This window comes from Dermacentor variabilis, chromosome 4, assembly GCF_050947875.1.
Source record: "Dermacentor variabilis isolate Ectoservices chromosome 4, ASM5094787v1, whole genome shotgun sequence".
In the NCBI taxonomy this organism is placed as follows: Eukaryota; Metazoa; Arthropoda; class Arachnida; order Ixodida; family Ixodidae; genus Dermacentor; species Dermacentor variabilis.
The window spans coordinates 198,881,890-198,903,020 of record NC_134571.1 but is presented as its reverse complement, the minus strand read 5'-3'; the positions used below and the strand labels follow the sequence as shown (position 1 = coordinate 198,903,020).

At 49.3% G+C, this 21,131-nt stretch overlaps 1 protein-coding gene across 4 annotated transcripts in view; it reads left to right on the top strand.

Annotated features, from left to right (window-relative positions):
- Window positions 1-21,131, top strand: part of LOC142580046 (putative D-lactate dehydrogenase, mitochondrial) — a 104,893-nt gene that overhangs the window by 67,373 nt on the left and 16,389 nt on the right. For all 4 annotated transcript variants that reach the window (XM_075690795.1, XM_075690796.1, XM_075690797.1 and 1 more), the window contains 2 exons: window positions 3,572-3,787; window positions 7,324-7,670. In XM_075690795.1, coding sequence (XP_075546910.1) covers window positions 3,572-3,787; window positions 7,324-7,670 — 563 coding nt within the window. The remainder of the gene's footprint in view (window positions 1-3,571; window positions 3,788-7,323; window positions 7,671-21,131) is intronic.

The following is a 21,131-nucleotide window of genomic DNA, read 5'->3' as shown; positions in this document are numbered from 1 at the left end:
TTCTGAAGCACGGAAAGGATCCTTCCTCTGTATCAAGTTACAGACCTATAGCATTAACAAGTTGCTTCTGCAAAGTATTCGAAAAAATTAACTGTCGCCTACTCAACTTCCTCGAATCAAATTGCTCGAGCCACACCAGTGCGGGTTTTGGCAGGGTCGATCCACCAGTGACCATGTCATGTGTATCGAGGCACGTATCCGTGAAGCTTTTGTTCATAAGCAGTTTTGCTTATGCCTAAATTTTTAGGCATAATTTTGGACGCGAAATTAACCTTTCTAAAACATTCTAAACCTTTCTAAGCATTAACATTAACCTTTCTAAGACATTCTAAAAGCAAGGCACTCCTTGCAGATATTATCTGCCTCGTGATTTAGACCGGAAACGGATGGCTCCGCGCAGCAACCGCTGCCCTCCGGCAGCAAAATCACTCGGAACAGTAATCACTTGCATTGGCTTCCTCCCTCGTGATTTCCAAGTGTTGTTCAGTGTGTTGAATATTCGAACAAAAACGAATATTCGACAATTTCGAATAGCGAATTCTTGAATGGAATATGAATCGAATAGCAAGGACTATTCGATCTATATTCAAAATTTTGAATATTCAAATATTCACCCCTAATATTCTGTGAGCTTTATATCCCATTCAGGGCAACGATGTGGCAACGGTGCCCCCACATTCACACTCTGCTGTCTGTGTGTTCATTTGGTAACGTTGCACCATATCTAGCGGTAATGGGCTTCTCTTTTTCCTAAATGCAAATTTCAGAAAGCATGACAGCAAATGTTCAAATCCCGAATGTTTTCGCAGCGATAAGGTGACTATATGTTCCAAGAGACTTGTTTCCTGCTTCAAACTAGGATCGTTACTCAGAAAACAATATCTAGCGTTACAAATGCCGCCCCAAAAGGTGACATGCCACTTTTACCCACTGCATAAGCTACTGCCGCGATGTTCCTGCGAATGCTTTTTTCTTTCTTTTGTGGAGATCGAGGTGCCTTCCCGCGCCTCGTTCCCCGGCTCGCACGTGGTGCTTAGCTCAAACTCCGGCAACCGCCACCATATCGGCAACATGGCGGACATGGCCAGCGCACCGTTGCTAATTTCCCGCGCAAACCGTGCTTCTCCCTTCCGGGGTCGAATCTGCGCCGGAGCAAGCGTCACCGCGACGCGCTCTGATTGGCCTCCTGAGTGGCCGCCCCCGGGCGCGCTCTCTACCCGAGCTCTCTTCCGCTGCGTCTTCATCGCCGTGGTAGAGTTGCCAGGTCTGGCGATTTCTTGCCAAATTGGCTACATTTAGAGGCTCCTGGCGACCCAAAATCGTACTTGGCGACTTCGCTACTTTCTGGCTACCTTTGGCAGTAGTAAATGGCATAGGTACTGTCAAAATCACACACCCCAAGACGGCCCCCTCGAAGCCACAGCCCCAAACATCAGATCTTGTAAGCCATGCTTTTGTGTCTTGCGAGCTCCGGGAGAATTCATTAGCTGAGAATATATCATAGCCGCCACATGGTCAGCGAGCCTATTCGACTTTACCTGGGATGTCCAGGGCTGCCCGAGATGCTTCATATTCAATGCTCGTTGGCTGAAAAAAAACAACGTTTCGGGCAGTCAAGTACTGTCATGATCAGAAGATAATTTAATAGAACCAAGGAGCTCCCTCTGAGTAACAGGAATTAACCAATCCTAAAATTAATGCTCTTGCGTCCTTCATACGACGGAAGGAATATCTGGTACCCCTATACACCCCCAGCGACGGTTCTCATAGTGAACTTCAAAAACTATGGTTCTTAGCGCCAGAAACGACTGCAACAACCGAACACGCGCCATGGCAGCCATGATATTACCGGTGTTACTGTCTATCTGACTAGGCGACTGCCTACGAGGGAGAGTAGTGTGTGACCTCGTACTGCTTGCCCTGGAACGTTTGAAGTTGTCGTGGTGCAAGAACGGCTTGCAGCCAGTTTATTGTACCAAAGTTGGCGTCACCGCTTCAGCTATAAGGAAGCACGAATGTGGGCGGCGAAGGTTATCAGGGAACGTCGGCTGGTAATTGTGGTAAATTATCACAGAATAATATGTGATAACATTTGTTTGGTTCTGTTAATTTTGTTTACCATCATGAAGCAGGAAACTACAGTGCTTTCTCGCTTTTTTCTTCGTTATTTTCGCGTCAAAAATTGAAGATTGTTGGTTTGTCGCACCGTGGCTACTTTGTTAGCTACCAATTACATATTTTGCCGCAGCTCGCGACCTTTCTGGCTACTTTTTCTCTCGAAAACCTGGCAACCCTGGCCAGCAGATTCTCGCAGGCCCGGAAAGAAGTGGTTTTATGGGACCATTGCTGCCACGACTTCTCGTTCTCGCGCTTGGTGAACCACCTCCCGGTTAGCCCTAGCGCAGCGGGCGCGCGTACTCGATCGCTCTTGCGGTGAGCCTTTGCCCATAAGCGCAGTGAAACAAACCCACGTTTGTTTGGCGATCTGACTATGGAGCCTTCTCTGCGCCGTGTCGGAGAGTCTACGAACCCGGCCGTAGCGCCTTTGTGCGTTGCGGAGGGGAGGAGCGTCGTGCCCTTTCCTGACCGTCGCTCGTAGGGTGAGCCTTCTGCAAACCCATCTCCGCACTTCCTTTGTGCGTTGTGGATGTTTTAACTTCTTACTTCAGCTCGCCATTCTTCATTTACTGGTTAGAGGATAAATAAGTAAATAAATAAATAAATAAATGTGTTTTCGCAATTAGAATATTTTAATCATATTGTAGGCAAGTAAGGAAACAGGCCTGCCAGTAGAAAAATTGTATGTCTATAAATATTACGCCAGGCTTCGCGCTAACGGCTTCGATATACGAAATGTATACTGCTGCAGGCGTCGGCATTACTGTGTTGCCCATACAGAGACGTATTGCGCTGCGTCGCTATGCCCAATAAATATTGCGAAGGACTCTTCATAAAGTGAAAGCTGTGTATATGCAGTCTCAAAGCGTAGGAGGCAGTTTCATAGAGGTTACAATTCGTCTCGTCCTCAGACATTGGTTGGGCTTCCCGCAAGTGAGAGCCGCTGAATGCATTTTTTATATATTTTATATTGGCACACGTACTGTTTGTAACGGCAGCGTCGAAACGTTCTGTCAGCGTAAGATAGACTGCACAATTTATCTGCCTTTAAGCTTGTTTTAAAGATTGCCCGTTGTGGTAGCTTAGTGGCCACGGCGTTGCGCTGCTGAGTTCGAGGTCACTGGTTCGATCCCCAGCATGGCGGCCGCATTTCGATTTGGGCGAAAATTCCCCCGTACTTGATTTGTGTGCACGTTAAAGAACCCCAGGTGACCAAAATTTATACTGAGTTCCCCGCCCCCTACGTCGTAATCGTATAGTTCTTTTTGCACGCAAGACCCCAGAACTTTTTTTATTAATTACTCTATACCGTTTCTTGTCCTTTCGCTCAAGAATCAACAGAAGAACGAGATAGCGAAGTGAAACGCTCGGTGCCTCCACACATGCGGGGTTAGGAACAGCTGTGGGACCACGCCAGGTGCCACTTCAAGAGTGTCGCGCTGTTCGACCGCAGGTGACCGTGGCGGCCACGTGTCCCTTCCCGACCGCGACTGCGGCCGTCGAGGCCGTGGTGCAGACCCTGCAGTGCAACGTGCCCGTGGCGCGCATCGAGTTCCTCGACGAGGCGACCATCAAGGCTTGCAACAAGTACAGCAAGACCGAGTACAAGGAGGCCCCCACCCTCTTCCTCGAGTTTCACGGCTCCTCTGACCAGGCCGTTCGCGAACAGGTTGGTGCACGGCCCGTTCGAGCCACTTTGCATGGTCCAGGAAACGTGGAAATATTGTGCCCTTCTCCACCCTCACATAACGTATTTGTGTGCCGTACTAAAAATTTACGCGTCAGCCTGCGAGAAGATGGCAATTCCAGTGCGGAAAGTTAGCACTTAGACATCAGTTTATTGTTCTCATAAACAATCAACCATAAAAAAGCCAGCCAATGAACAGACAAAGAAATCCAATATGCATTCAACGAAATCCGACGTTGTCTGTGGCCGGCTGACATTCATCCAAGTAAACTAGGGTTATCATATAACTGACAGTTAAACGTCCAATATGAATATAAAAAAGACTGGGCCCTCGGCGCGCGCTTTAACCCAGAACTTGCATTGGAGTTCATGATAAGGTTTGTAACAGCGTTCACAAGACAAGGACAACAGAAGGAATAAAACGACGACAAGGCGCTTCGACGACACGTCGTTTTAGTCCTTCTGTTGTCCTTGTCTTGGGTGCGCTGTTACAAACCTTACCACGAAGGCCAACCAGCTGGCCCAACTTGCCATTCTGATGCTTGCATTGGAGATCGCTGCATCTAAGCGTCACCTACGGAAGGTGCTTACCATTTTGTCTTGCGTGGCGTCAAACAGTGCATGGCCATGGCTGAGCCAGTGCTCCAGTCGAAACCAGACTCGGCGAGAAGGCGTGGGCTGGGCGTGTGTAGCTTTGGTGGCGTTAGGTGCTCGCAGCAGAACGCTGAAGAGTCCGAAGCCTGCTGGTCCTTTTATCCCACGTTCTACTCCGTACGTTTCGTGAGGTCTCTCGGAGGAATAATATCGAACTCTCCTCACTGTACAGTACCTGGCTCTGAAGGGCACGGCAAGGGCGTCACACTGTGCCCGCATTTATTTCGCTCGCGCGATGAAAAACATAAGCCATAAGAAGTCCTACAGAAACTCTCGGGCTGACGGCCGACATGCACATGCGAAAACAAGAGCCACGCGTACACCACGCACTCTGAGAACGCAGAATCCACTTCGTTTCTTCACCCGTCAGCATTGCTAGTTTATAGTATGGTTCAACTGCGATATACACAAAGTTATAGTCAAATGTTCGACGACACGGCCACCGCTGTTACAACGTTATAAACAAAGTCATAAACCGATTTTCTACCAGGCCGAAAACGCTAAGATTTTGCCCGCTTACAGTGGGACGCGCGCGGTTTACTGTGAAACATGTAATTCGAGCTTGACGCTTTGGCGTCGTGGACGCGTTGACTAATGATCTACGGTGATCGCGTGTGCATTTCTGAATCAGTTTAGCTGCGCAGGAAGCGCGACTTTGGTTCTGGTCTCGCTGGTAGTCTAATTGTAATCCAATCATGCGAAATGACACAATAAAGCAACGCTGACTGGCTTCATAGCCAGTCATTTCGTGTCATCGTGACTAACTAATAGCTGACCCCCCACCCCGTTCCCTCCATTCTTCTCGCTCATTGCATAGCGAAGGCCTTGAATTTGACAGTATCGATGCCGTGAGAGAGTATACGATGGTTAATTAGCCATCTGATCTGCTCCAGTGCTCACACGACACCTGCGGTTAAAAGGGCACTCTGTGTCCGCAGCATTCGCCATGAGCGGCACGGGCTAACCCTTTCGGGCCTAATATTGTACCCAAAGAGACACAAAAAAAAAAGACCGGAGGGATGGCGTCGCAGAAGCTGACCAGGCAGAGCACCGCACGCGTGATGCGAAGATGTCAACTCGATCGCTACCTGCAGCAAGTTATCTCTTCGTCCACTTCCAATTTCCCTTATCTAATTATTTATGCATTTCCCCAATAAATATAGCACTTCCCCGATGCCTTCTCTGGCTTCGTTGTCTGTCATTTCGTATGATTTTGACCAACAAAAGTCGAGCCCCTTCGTTCCGCCTATCCTTCTGGGTAATCATCATTCTCGTTAAAGTGCGCATCCACTCCGGCCGTGGCTGCCCATGGCGCGGCTGAACACAGCCGTGCGCGACCCCCATGCGCGCCCTACGGTAAGTGCAAAGGCTAGGCGACTTCGTGCCGATGGCATCGTATGCGCTGTGTTCTCGTGCACCACGTTCGCGCTGAAGCGAGGGGCAACACTGAGGCGAATTCGCTCCCCGCTGCTGCCGCTCGTCATGACGCCCGCGTTGCGAGAGCGAGTGCCCGCGGTCGTGGAGTGACAACTGTTCATGTTTGCCGGTACGTGTCAGACATCGTGCTTGTTTATTTAATTAGTTATTTAATAGTTCATTAACTAAACAAATTATTTACCTTGATTAGTTCATCTTTAAGTGCGATTAGCATTCTTCGAAAATTTCATCTTCTCTCTCTCTCTATCTGACTGTCTGTCTGTCCGCACCTAACTTCTTAAATGGCACCCTTCGTTACTGGGCAGACCGTGGTCTAATGAGAGAGCATTGCGCTGTTGTGCTGAAAGAACCGACTTCAAAACGAGCCGTCCAAGTAACATGGGTCACTGGTTCCCACTTTTCAATGCAAAGAAATCCTTTAGAATATCTCCGATGCTCGGCGGAATTGGATGCACGTCATACATATATGGGAAATCTTGTCTAAGTATTCATTCGCACCTGCGCCACCGGCGGGCTTCGCGGCGGGGCTTCTAGAGGGGGCAGCATGTCCAGAGGGGAGCGCGAAATAGGCTGCAGTGCACGCCTCGCACATGACGCGTTTCGGCGGTGGCAGTGCAAAGCGCTGCTTGAGCGCTAGTGCAGTTAACGTCCGCTGTCGTGGTGGGATGGTTTTTACGGCAATTTTTCCTTGTCTGTTTCGGTAGAACACAACTGGTTTTATTGCCATAGCAATTGTATAGATACTCCAAGCGAATGTCTGCTGTCGGCATCGCCGTTAGCTTCCGTGTATGTGTAGGTGTGTGTACATTATATGGTATGCCGTATGTGCGGCTTACTAGGTCGCATCGTTCTATCATTAATGTTACTTATAATTCGTCTTACATTCTTGACGAAATTATTCCTAGAAATTAAGAAAACATCAGCTCAGAAACAAATGTCGTGAAATAAGACACCGACAGCGCATGCTTTTATCTTAAATCTTCTCACACCTAAATATTTAAACTGCGGAACAGTAGCAGAGCCCAAACCTGAAAATATCTTAATTTTATTGGCGCGGCTGCTTACTACCTCCCCGATCGGTCCAAGGAAGTGGTTTGAAACATACCCGATACAGAAAATTGGTAGTAAAATCGCTAAGAAAGACGTTGGCAATAATTATAAGCGTAAATGAAATGGTACCAAGGCAGGATTCAAACACAGGACTCCTAGCACAACAGCTCGTTTTTATTTAGCGGGCTTACGTTTGCTTCAATTCATACTACCAGTACAGCCACGAGTCATACACTTCGTGTTTTATTCTAACATGCTGCTATCGCATTCATTCCTTCAACCTTACAGCGAAACTGTGATATATAGTAGATTTAGGAAGTGCCTGGGTGGAGTGTATCCTTATTAGCTAAGTGCTGGGGCTGCCCTGCCTTGGACAGGTGGACACGGTGACCGAGATTGCACAGGGTAACGGCGGTTCGGAGTTCCAGTTTGCGCGTGAGCCCGAGGAGCGCAGCAAGCTGTGGAAGGCTCGGCACGCCATCTTCTACGCCACATGCGCACTGCGCCCAAACACGCGCTGCTACGTCACCGACGTGTGCGTGCCCATTTCACGGCTGCCGGCGCTGGTGGCGGCCGCCATGGAGGACATCCAGCAGCACGGCATCTTGGCCACCGTGGTGGGTCACGTAGGCGACGGCAACTTCCACACCATGATGCTGTTCGATCCTAAAGACCCCAAGGAGACGGCCACCATCTTCGAGGTGGCCCACAAGCTGGCTAGCAGGTGCGTCTCGTATCCGGGCGACGGCTGCACTGTCTTTCTCAATCAGTTCTTTCGATTCTTTCGTTACCGTTGCCCGCGCTCTAGGGGAGACATTGCATGTCAATGTGTTTAGATTCTTTGGAGCGCGCTCCTCTGCACTACGTGAAGTCGCGCTGGGCTGGCTCTTTGACATCCTTGTGTCCTTACAGCTGCCTTCTTGCGTTATATAAAGCAGGTGCCTGAAAAATATCGTGTGCAAAAGTCAACACGAGGACATGGTATAAAGCAACATCAAGAAAGTCAAGGTCATGGCATTAAAGAAAGTCTTAGCTCTTAGTCTTCCTAATGAAATGCATGCGAAACATCTAAATGACTGCAACAGTCAACTGCTAAACTAAATTCAGTATTTAGATTTAAACAAAAAAGAAATAACCGACCATTCATCCTCGTTCGGCACGATGTTAAAGTATTCCTGCTAATAAATAGAATATTGGTCATTGGTCAGAGGCCATAGGTCTGTCATTATTCTGGTGCGTGGCAAACACCACTTGTGACGCATCCTAAGCACGTGCCCAGTGTACCCCCCGCACCATCTCTGGTTGAGCCACTGCTCAGGCTATAATTTGAGGATCATGTCTGCAAACATCATGCTCAGTAGAAATGAAAATATGGTCCCCCAGTTCAGTGGATATGGCTGGATGTGCCTGAGTGGCGTAGCCAGAAATTTCGTTCGGGGGGGAAGGGGGGGGGGGCTCACATTGGAACTTGGCCTCCTCACATAATTTGTCCAGGGATCACATACAAGAATAATAACTGCATTGCGATTGCCAAAGACGCTGCAGGCAAATTCTTGAACGCTACGCACTGTCAAGACAAGTAAAATAAGTTTTTCTCATAGAAGAACATGTTCTTATGTCCTAAAAATTGTGCCAAAAATAACTGATATCAATGCTTCCATGTTCTTTGTCTATTTATTAAGAAAGAGAATATCACGCGAACTTTAGAACTATATCAGTGCTAAACCAGCAAAACAGTACATGCCTTCATATGATAAATGTAAACGCCGTGAAGTGAACAAGTAAATATGTTAATGATACTTTGTCATTCGAAAACCTTGTTTGCATTTTTGTACATATGCGACGGCCAGAGAAGAATCTCAGTGACGCTGTCCTTGATTTCAATGTACTGCGCAGGAGCGGCTGTCACTGGTTGCGTATTGTAATTCCACCGAAATTGTAGTCGCAATGGAGATCGCATATAAAAAGCAGCAGTTCTGCAAAATATACAATAAAAATTCGAAGTGCAATGGAATACACAAATGCCAAGATAAGAATTTATAAAAACTAAAAAAAGTGTCTCTGGAAACGAAGTTTACTGCATGTATCCACAAAACCTCGCAACAAGATATTTAAATATACGTACAAGTACCCAATAAATCTACCTATCTAAGCAAAAGTCACTTTATACAGGGTGTTTCAGCTAATTTTAGCCAGAGTTTAAAAATATGCCGATGCACTCTAAGACGACTGGACCAAGTGGATGTTGCTCACTTTGGTACGTAGAGTGTCACGCTATATTTTGTATTTTGATTGATTTGATTATTAGTCAGGATTAATAAACCAACTTCTGAAGTAATGAAGTTAGGAAAAAAATTCAATTTAGAAAATTGCAGAGCGGTTAGCAAAGCGTCCGAATAAACAGTTTCTGTCTTTCTATATATATTGTCACGTGGTGGTGACGTTGAAGAACACAGTAGTAAATACTGTGAAAGACATAACTAACTTTTATTGGGCGAACCTGTGCCCACAAGAACAGACTACACTTATAGCACAACGATAGCGGCGAACACGGTCGGCGATCGTCGAAAATCTGATCAGCGGGTCAAGTGCGTCGGCTTTTATAGATCGGTCGTCGAATGTTCCAGATTAACCGCTGGGACTCGCGTGTCTTCTACAAAGTTCTACACTATTCGCATCACGCATAGATGCAATCAGATTACACAAGTTGCGGTGAAAGACAGTGGACGGAACCATCGATAACATTCCAGAAACTTCTTTTACATGCAGGCGCGTCTTGCGCTGTGCGATAACATTTGTTAGGCGGCGAAACGTGGTCGCCCGATAAAGTTAAGTACATGTGTGAATATATTAGGTATTAGTGTATTTCAGCTTACTGATGATGCCCGCGAACTACAAAACTAGTGACATGCCCGCTTGCGCGTCGTGATTGCACTGCTCCCCAACGTTCTGCGCACAAACAGCCATACGCGCGCGACCAATTAAAAGGTGACAGGGCAACCACGTAGACATCGGCTGTGCCGTCTACACCATCGCTGGCGTAGACGGCACAGCCCTCGCGAAAGTTCTTTGCGAAAGTTCGTTATAGCGATAAGCAGACGCAGCGGTTATCGCTTGTGCTGCCGGAATCAACAGGTTGTTCATTTCGCGTTAGCTGTAAGCAAATTGAACATCCCGAAATAAAAGAAAGCTCAGTTTTCAGAAGGCTGAAAATGGTGGCATAAGAGTATCATTAATGAGCAGACGCAGTCTTTCACTGAATCTACGTTTATTTATCATGCGCTTTCACAGCAAGCGCTCGAAGAGGTCACCTTCTGCAGCGATACAACACTGGGACCTTCTGATAACGCTTGCTGTTGCTGCCTTGAGCACCGTCGGTGAAATGTTGTGGCAGACTTCAATTATCTTCTCCTGTAAGGCTTCTGGAGTCGCCGTTTCCGTCATATATACGTGATCCTTAATATAGCCCCAGCATAAAAAGTCAAGAGAGCTGTGCGGATGACATTGCCGGCCACAGCACAGCCCCGTTTCTGCCTATCCATTGCCCTGGGAAAGTAACATCAAGGCTTGCTCGTGCTTGACTGGCTTCGTCGTGCTGACACCACATTGCGTCAAGCTGGGCTAGTGGCATGTTGCAACGGAAGACTTCAACCTGCCCTTTGAGGAACTGACATACCTCTTGCCGGTCAGAGAGTTGTTAAAAACATTGGGCCAATGACTGTGCTGTCATATATTCCGCACCAAACGTTAAAAGACCACTGATATTGGTGGCGGGATGTTCCTAGCTGGGGATATTGCTCACTTCTATAGTGGGCGTTGTGGATATTTACTTGGCAATTTCAGGAAAAATTCATCTCGTCAGTCCGGATACCTTGGTGAGAAAGTCAGACTCCTGCTCCTCCTGAATCAAAATCCAATTTGCAAAGTTGAGTCTCTTTTGGAGATCCCTTGACTCCAGGCATTGATGCAACTGCAGGTGATAAGGGTGCCGTCCAGCTGTTTTCATAATCATCCAGGCAGTTGAGTTGGACACACCGAGCTGTGCGCGTGCTAGCGTGTGGATTAGCTGACATGAAAAACAAAACGTTGGAGCGAACCTCATTATTTATGACTAAAGCTCTCTGCCACTTTCTTGTGAAGCTGCCGGTTTGCTTCAGCGACTCGTAGGTGTTGAGTATATTCATAGGGTTCAGTCGCGTACCCGCGTGCCAGCTTCGAAATATTCTTGCAGCCTGCCGTCTCTGTCTGCTTGCAGCTACTAAGGCAAGGATCATCTTTGTTTTTTCCTCGTTGGAAAAAGGCATCACGAAATTGCTCGCGCTTTAACAGCCGATGCACGATGGTCTGTTTATCGCTGTCTGAAATTACCACCTACCACTACAACCACGTCCATCAGTCGCTTTACACAGCACAGGAGATAACGGTTGCTAGCTTAAATCGAACAGCCAACGCTTTCGTCGCTGCTCTATCGCTTTTTAAGTGGCAGCTAGCGCACCTATGGCTGTTCGTGCGCGGAAAGCTTGGGAGCAGTGCAATCGCGACACGCAAGCGGGCATGTCACGTTGTGTTTTTTGTATTTCGCGGGAATCCGCAGTGAAGCTGAAAAACACTAATACTTAGAAAGACAAACTATTTATTCAAAAGCTATGCAAAGCACTCTGAAACTTTCTAATTGGAACTTTTTTCCTAGCTTCGTTGCTTCAGAAGTTAGTTAATTAATCTTGACCAATTCTCTAATTAAATAAAATAAAAAATAGCTACACAATGCATACAAAAGTGAGCAACATGCATTTGGTCGCGTCGTCTTAGAGTGCACCGGCATATTTTTAAACTCTGGCTAAAGTTAGCTCAAACACCCTGTATAATGCGTCAAACAAGGCAAATAAACATGTTGCGCAATCACAGATTCACAGATCACAGAATCCTAAGGCCCGCACCCCCCTCCCTCCACTCCCCCGATGCATCGCGCGCGACGGAAGGTGGCGCGCTTCCTTCCCGCTTTTCTCCGTTGCGCACACAAAACTGACCGACCATCGTCGGCTCCCCCCTCCACCCCCCCTCTCCCGCTACGCTTTCACTCGCACATACAGCGTGCGGCGCGCGCTGGCGATGTTATCGCCCTTGGACTTCATACGGAACATGGCGGCGACGACAGGAATGCGGCTTGAGTGTCCACCTAATTGCTATCGCAATAATATAGGAAGAGTATCCGGCAAGTGAAAAGTCCCATGGCCCCATTACTTTTCGCAAAAGTAGTAACAAACTCGAACTTTCAGCATGCGACAATTCGCTGCGCGGCAACAATGTCTTTTTGTGTGGGGGGGGGGGGGGAAGAGGCAACGGAATGAGGAAACGCAAAGGAAAGCATCTTGGCCACAATCGAATGCCTACTTGGGGCACCTAATGTAGCTACGTAAGGAATATCCAAGAAAACGAGACGCTTCGTCGACAGAGAACCATATGCATGCTGCTCGTTATCCTACACTGGGGAGGTAAGACTTTCCGTAGACGTTGCGATAACATCGAAACGATGGTGATGCCCTCAAGCGAACGCGTTGAAATCTGTCGAGTCCCCACAATGGTGACGGCGAGCGACCATTGCTTCTTTTTCTCGTCTGCTAGCCAGAAAGCGTCCAAAACTCTCCGATGCCAAAATCCGCTCGGCCAGAAAAAAAACGAACGCGCACCGCAGTGCGCCGCGCGGTTGTCAGGGCAACACATGAAAAACGCATGACCTCTGGCTGGCTCTGGTAGCTCGCGGGTAGCGAAATCAAAAAATTGGAGAGGCTCAATGTGTTCTCGAGAATAAAAATTCACAGTAGAAAAAATGAATAAGAACGCAGTTACCTTTGCTGGCTGTAGTGTCTTGACATGGGTGCTTTGGCACAGGTGAAAAAGATGTTCATGTTGTTTTCTGTTACATCATGGCAAATATGAACTATCACAACGCTTTGGCTCATCGGGTCTCACTGCGTGCTTTGCCAACTTTTCTGATAGTGTATTGATTGGCTTGTTTCATTGTATGGTCCGATGTACGACTTTAGAAAAGTAAAAGCAGCTTTGATATCAAATGTTACTAAGAACATTAAACCGAAAAAGATCCGGAATTCCAAATGTAAAGCACGACCTTGGAAATGTCAATGCACCTTTCGTATCAAAGCATTATGTGAGCTTTATATCTATAAAGTTTCTTAATTGAAAACCATGCGCTCCGTAGTTTCTGCGGCCTCTGCGAGATGCCGCGGCAGTCCCACTCGCCATCAAAGCGCCCTTGAAACTTTGTGCTCGGATGGGGATCTTTGCGTTACGTGACTACAGGTGCATGGGCGTCGCCACGAAATCCAGCCCGAGTTCACAATCTTCGCGCCGAAATGTTTTTGCGGGTGCGACAAATAGATCCTAGAGAAAATACAGAATGATTTCCGGCGCCGTGTGTTGTTTTGGTTGGCGGTACATCACAGCCCGAAAAAATTTCGGGGGGTGGGGGGGGCTGAAGCCCCATAAGCCCCCTCCCCCCCTGGCTACGCCCCTGATGTGCCTATATGAAAGGGCAACAAGGCTTGTTATGGTAAGCTTACCCACATTTCAATAATAACAAGAAAGTCCACTCTGGCCTGCATCTAAGCTTTGTTTGAATCCCACCGATGGCAACGGTTGTTGGGGTCGCACCGCTGGTGCGATCGGTTGGGAACTCGGCGCTGACGCCCGTGGTTGCACCTGGGTCGCAAGCCCCAAGGGTAGCGTTGGCCTGGCGGCCTGGGGTACAACTGGAAGCATCCGAAGGTCCCGGCAAAGCATGAGTCGACTGGTAACAACAAAACAACTTGTTTATTTTAACATCGCAAAGAGTTGGTGGTCAGGTTGACCGAAGTAGAGAGACGGGAGAGCACTTTACTCAACAGAAGAAATCGGAGCCCCCCCTTTTGGCGTCCGGGGGCAGCTGTTTTTATACTCTCGCAGTTGAGGGCAAGAAGGAACCCCTCAATAGACGAGCACGTGATTGTACAATGGGATAAGGTGACGCATACTGTCGTAGCGCCGCTGGTCGGGCACAAAGACTGGGAGGAGAAGGTAACTTCTACTCTCGTAGCGCCTCTGGTCGGGCACAATGGCTGGAAGGAGAAGGTGACTTCTGCTCTCGTAGCGCCTCTGGTCGGGCACAATGACACATACACTCACACACGCACATGAAGACACGTGGCATCGGAACACGCCTGGACGCGCTTGGCGGGGAGCGTAGCGGCGACGCCGAACGGGCCAAAATGTCTGCCGCTTTGTTGCAGTCGCGCCGGCTAAACCGCGCGTCGTAGGCGAAACGTAACAGACCGCCCCGCCGGGGGAAGGAGATCCCGATGGACAGGGGACTGCATCCGCTGTCCGGAGGGATGTCGCTCGAGGATGCTCATAACCGAAGTCGGGCGTCCCTCGACGTTTCTTGAGCGCAGCGCACAGAGAAGGCCTCGTTCTCTCGTTCAGGTTCGCACGGGACACTGCAAAGTGACTTCGGGAGAGTTCACATTCTTGTTCTCGTTCCCGGCAAGCGTTAGAATTACGCTGAAACTCAAGCGCTCAGTCAGCAAGCACGGCACAACCCTCACTAAGCCCTGCCAGGCTCTTTCCCCTTGTTATACCACTGCCTAGTTCCTTACAGTAGTCTAGCATCACTCAGAACGCGTCCACAAATTGGAAAATTGCACTAGAAAGCATATCATCACTTTGAAACACTAAACGAAAGCAATATGTTAAAAAAAATCCTGCCTCAGGAAGAAAAACATCAGTAACAAACAATTTTTGAGGCTGATTCCTACGTTAGGGGCTTCGACTTAAGCCATCGGCGTTACTGTTGAGACTCCCCTTTTTGTAACGCACCTCAAAGGAATATTGTTGCAAAGCGAGGCTCCAGCGCAGGAGGCGGCCATTTTTGGGAGAGATGGTCTGCAGCCATTGGAGGGGGCAGTGATCCGTCTCAATGATAAACCTCGAGCCGGCTAGATAGCATGACAATTTCTGAACGGCCCACACGAGACATGCACACTCTTTCTCGGTGGCGCTATACGCCTGCTCACGACTGGTCAGCTTACGACTAGCATACAGGACGGGGTGTTCTACTTCTCCCTTTTCCCGTTGGCACAGTACAACGCCCATGCCTCGCTCACTAGCATCGCACTGAACAACGAACCCTTTTGTATAGTCTGGCGCTCGTAGCACAGGCTGGCTTGTTAGGGCACTCTTTAGGGCGCTAAAAGCTCTTTCCTTTGTCTCGTCCCAGACGACTGTTTGAGGCTCTGTTTTTCTTAGAGCATCCGTCAGGGGAGCCGCGATATCAGAGTACCTGGGGATGTACCTCTGATAGTAGCCGGCGACACCTAAGAACGACCGAATATCGGTCTTCGTGCGCGGTTGCGGGAAGTCTCGCACAGCGGCCAACTTTATTTCAGAGGGGCGGCGACGACCCTGACCAATCACGTGACCGAGGTAGACAACCTCGGCCTGTGCTAACTGGCACTTAGGAGCCTTGACTGTCAAGCCCGCTTCGCGCAGGCGGGTTAGCACTGCCCGCAAGTGTGCCATATGCTCAGACCAGGATGCGGAGAATATCGCTACGTCGTCTAGATACGGTAAAGCGAATTCTTGCTGTCCCCGCAACACTTTATCCATGAGGCTTGAAAAACAGTATGGCGCGTTCTTCAAACCAAAACTCAACACTTTAGGACGGAATGTTCCCATTGGGGAAATGAACGCCGCATGCCTACTAGCCTCTTCTGTAAGTGGAACCTGCCAATAACCCCTGACAAGATCTAGGGTGGAAATAAACTGAGCGCTACTAACTTTCTCAAGGCGCTCCTCGATGTTAGGGATCGGATAAATTTGATCCTTAGTGATGGAATTAAGCCTGCGGTAGTCGACGCAAGGACGAGGTTCCTTGCCCGGTACCTCAACTAAAATCAAAGGGGAGGTATAATCACTCTCACCTGCCTCAATAACACCGAGCTGTAGCATTTTCTTTACCTCAGCCTCCATAATATCGTTCTGGCGGGGTGACACCCGATACGCCTTGGATCGTACTGGCTCTGGGGAGGTAAGTTCTATATCATGAGTAAGTACAGAAGTCCTACCAGGCCTCTCAGAGAACAGACTTTGAAACTCTTGTAATAGCTGGTGTAGTTCGGTTTTCTGTTCCGGCGACAGCGATGCTCCACTGACTAAGTCACTAATGACTTGACCGGTGTCTTCCCTGTTCGTCACTGAGCCTAGTCCCGGAAGCTCGACCGGAAGCTCTTCAGGAACGTTTACCATCATGCACACCACTGCTTCCCTTTGTCTATAAGGTTTGAGCAGATTACAGTGGTAAACTTGCTGTGCTTTCCGCTTTCCTGGCAGACTTACCACGTAGTTAACGTCCGACAGTTTCTGAACAATTCGTGCTGGGCCCTCCCACTGCACGTCTAGTTTGTTGTTTAGCGATGTGCGCAATATCATGACCTCATCGCCCACCTCAAAACGACGGGCCCTGGCTGTCCGATCATAATAAACCTTGGCCCTCTGCTGGGCCTTTGCCATTGCTTCACCTGACAACTCCTGTGCCCTTCTTAAGCGTTCGAGGAGCTTAAGCACGTACTCCACCACGACTGGGTCGTCGCCCCTGCTTTCCCATGACTCTCGAAGCATGCGAAGCGGAGATCGCAGCGAGCGACCGTACACCAGTTCAGCTGGCGAAAACCCCGTAGCCGCATGCGGCGCGGTCCGTAATGCAAACATCACCCCAGGCAGACACAGCTCCCAGTCAGTTCGATGTTCAAAACACAATGCTCTCAACACGCGCTTCATGACGGAGTGGAGCTTCTCAACGGAATTCGACTGTGGGTGGTACACTGAGCTTTGTAGCAGCTTTACCCCACACCTTTCGAGAAAAGTTGTCGTCAAAGCGCTAGTAAACACTGTGCCCTGATCTGATTGGATTTCTGCAGGAAAACCAACTCGCGCAAATATGGACAGTAGTGCATTGACTATCTCAACTGAGCTGAGTTCTTTAAGCGGCACTGCTTCAGGGAACTTTGTCGCTGGGCCGATCACAGTCAAAATGTGTCTGTACCCCGTGGCTGTTACCGGCAGAGGTCCCACTGTATCAATAACGAGCCGTCTAAAAGGCTCCGTAATGATAGGTACCAATTTCAACGGCGCCCTCGATTTGTCCCCTGGTTTGCCCACCCGCTGACAAGTGTCACATGTCTTCACGAAATGGTCTGCGTCCCGAAAACACCCTGGTCAATAGTACTCTTGCAAGAGACGGTCCTTAGTTTTCTTAACTCCTAGATGTCCGGACCACGAACCCCCGTGTGACAAGCGCAACAGATCCTGACGATAGCATTGAGGAACGATCAGCTGATCGAACTCCACTCCTCTGCGGTCTAGATACTTCCGGTACAGGACTGCACCTCGTTCCACAAAACGCGCATTTTTCCTGGCGATACCTTCCTTGACATTGCAGCGTATGTTTTCTAGGCTACCATCCTTCTTTTGCTCGGCTATCAAAGCCGACCGGCTGACTTTTAGCAACCTATCAAGTCCGTCTGACGTTGGCGCGATGAGCAAATCAGTAGATAGCTGTTCTAACTTTCCCGTGTCGGGCGTTTCCTCTCCAGTATCTGGCGCCTTCAACGCTACAGGCTCAATTTTATTCAGTTCGTCAGCTTGCTGCACCTCTGACCCTTTTTCATTGTTCGATAACGTCGGCCCCGCAACTACCGCCTTTGCAGCGAGCTCCCGAACCTTCGATCTGGTTAAGGCCTGAACACTAGCTTCACCAAACAAAAGCCCCTTCTCGCGCAGGAGGTGATCGGACCTGTTCGAAAATAGGTACGGGTACTGGGGGGGCAGCATAGATGACACTGCCGCCTCCGTCTCAAGCGTTCCGAAAGGTCCTTCAATAAGCACCTTTGCTACTGGCAGACACACGCTATGAGCTTCCACGGCTTGCTTGATCCATGCGCACTCGCCCGTGAACATATGGGGTTCTACGTAAGAGGGGTGAACTACATCCATCGTAGCTGCGGAATCGCGAAGCACCCGGCACTCTTTCCCGTTCACGAGGAGGTCTCGCATGTAAGGCTCGAGAAGCGTCATGTTCTCGTCAGTGCTGCCTATTGAAAAAAACACAACTTTTGGTGTTGTTTCCGGACACTGCGCCGAAAAGTGACCCGGCTTCTGGCACGTATAACAAACGCGCGCTTGCCTCATCTCGAACCGCTTTCTGCGTTCGGGTTCGGCTGCCGCCGTCTCCTTAGGTTCGGTCGCACTGCTTCCACTCGCATCCGCACTACGCGTGTTCCCCTTTGCTCTCATGGGTGTGAACTTCGGCCTCTCAAACTTCGAGCCAAATTCACCCTTTTGACCGTCCTTAGCTCCGCGAGCCCGACGCGTCACAAACTCCTCGGCTAGCTCAGCGGCTTTAGCCACCGTACAAACGTCTGGCCTATCCAAGACCCAGTACCGCACGTTCTCCGGTAACCGACTATAAGACTGTTCTAGACCGAAGCACTGCAGAACTTTATCGTGGTCACCAAACGCTTTCTCTTCTTTGAGCCACTCCTGCATGTTTGACATAAGCCTATACGCAAACTCTGTATATGACTCACTTTTGCCTTTCTCATTTTCCCGAAACTTCCGACGGAACGCCTCCGCAGACAGCCGGTACTTTTTTAGAAGACTCGATTTCACTGTGTCGAAATCCTCTGCCTCCTCTCTATCCAAGCGAGCGACTACGTCGGCCGCCTCGCCGGGTAACAAAGTGAGCAAGCGCTGTGGCCACGTTTCCCGAGAGAACCCCTGCTTCTCGCACGTTCGCTCAAAGTTAACCAGGAACAAACCAATGTCCTCTCCAAGCTTAAACGGCCGCATCAGGTCAGTCATTTTGAACAATACTCGTTCTCCTGCACCGTGTGCCTGACTTCCATTACGAGCGCGTTCCATCTCAATCTCGAGACGCTTCATTTCCAACGCGTGTTGACGGTCGCGCTCTTCTTTTTTCTCTTGTTGCTCTCGCTCTTTTTGTTCTTTACGTTCACGCTCTTCTTTTTCTTTCTGTTCTTTAAGTTCGCGCTCCTGTCTTTTTGCAGTCTCCCTCTCTTCAATGGTCTCAAGGCATTCCGACAGCTCGTCATCCTCAGCCTCTAACTCAAGAATAGCCTTTAGCAGTTCTGGTTTTCTGAGTTTGTCCGAGACATCCAGACCCAACTCTCTTGCAAGCTCCAACAATTTCGGTTTGCGCAACGACTTCAAATCCATGGCTGCTCTGAATGCTGCTTTCTCTACTGCTTACTATTGTCTTGCCGCAAACTAACCCGGCAGCAACGACAACCACAATTACCAGCTCTGTTTCTGACACTAACAAAAGCCTGGCAAAGCTCAGAAGAAGAAAGTCCCGCACTCACCAAACCTCGCAGCCAAGAGTCCAGCGCAGTCGTTCCGCTGCAGGCAACCAGTCATCACACAGGGCTCGTTGCACTGCTCCCGGATCGTTGTTGAGCTGCTCAGCATACAGTCAACTGCATCTCTTCGCTACTGGCCTCCGTTGTCGCGATCTCACCGCTGGCAGACAGTTGTTTGAATCCCACCGATGGCAACGGTTGTTGGGGTCGCACCGCTGGTGCGATCGGTTGGGAACTCGGCGCTGACGCCCGTGGTTGCACCTGGGTCGCAAGCCCCAAGGGTAGCGTTGGCCTGGCGGCCTGGGGTACAACTGGAAGCATCCGAAGGTCCCGGCAAAGCATGAGTCGACTGGTAACAACAAAACAACTTGTTTATTTTAACATCGCAAAGAGTTGGTGGTCAGGTTGACCGAAGTAGAGAGACGGGAGAGCACTTTACTCAACAGAAGAAATCGGAGCCCCCCCTTTTGGCGTCCGGGGGCAGCTGTTTTTATACTCTCGCAGTTGAGGGCAAGAAGGAACCCCTCAATAGACGAGCACGTGATTGTACAATGGGATAAGGTGACGCATACTGTCGTAGCGCCGCTGGTCGGGCACAAAGACTGGGAGGAGAAGGTAACTTCTACTCTCGTAGCGCCTCTGGTCGGGCACAATGGCTGGAAGGAGAAGGTGACTTCTGCTCTCGTAGCGCCTCTGGTCGGGCACAATGACACATACACTCACACACGCACAGAAAGACACGTGGCATCGGAACATGCCTGGACGCGCTTGGCGGGGAGCGTAGCGGCGACGCCGAACGGGCCAAAATGTCTGCCGCTTTGTTGCAGTCGCGCCGGCTAAACCGCGCGTCGTAGGCGAAACGTAACAGCTTGTAAAAGGCTTGAACTTATTTTCATTTATGAGGTGCGCAGTGGAGTTCATTTTTTGATAGACTCGGCTACTGCTGCAGTTTGAAATCTAGCATTTTACATTCTTGAAGGCATGTAAAAGTTGCAGTTAGATCGCAGTTATTAGTTGATTAGACCAACTCTCTGTTATGTGTACGACAGACGACTGGTAACAAGGAATTAAACCAACATTTTATTCTGATACTTTATTTCTCTATTAAAATATTAAAGCGATAAACACAGTTTGATCTGCTATGCAGTAACAAGATGCACACATTACCAGTGGCGTAGCTAGGTCGTCTGGCACCCGGGGCCCTTAGCGCTTCTGTCACCCCCCCCCCCGAGTGTAGTCGAGGAAGGCGAGGATATCGACAATTTTCGGGTGTCTTGCGACGTATATGACACCCCCCTCCCCCCTACTGGCCCCGTGCACCCGGGGCCCACGGCCCCCCGGCCCCCCCTGTTGCTACGCCACTGCACATTACGCTTGTAACCCCCCCAGAGGAAGGGTGCTTTAGCTGTTCATATGACATAACTCTGAAAAGCCAACTCATATTAGCAAATGCACAGTCATGTCCAAAACAATAAGCGTATGCAAAGCGCCCCCTGCAATTTTAATTACACGCAACGGCTGTTATATTCGATGCCGATGCATAACTCGCTGCTTGACAATTCACCGAGCTGGTAGACATATAAGCACCCTTTCATATTCGCGCCAGGCTCTAAAACCGCAGCAGGAGACATAAAATTAGACATATAATCACACCATTTCAATACATGAGCAAAAACAGTTCTGTCTTAAGGCTAAACACAATCAGAGCGACTTAGTGTGCGACGGCGACGAGCGATGGCTTCGAGCGACAAAGCGGG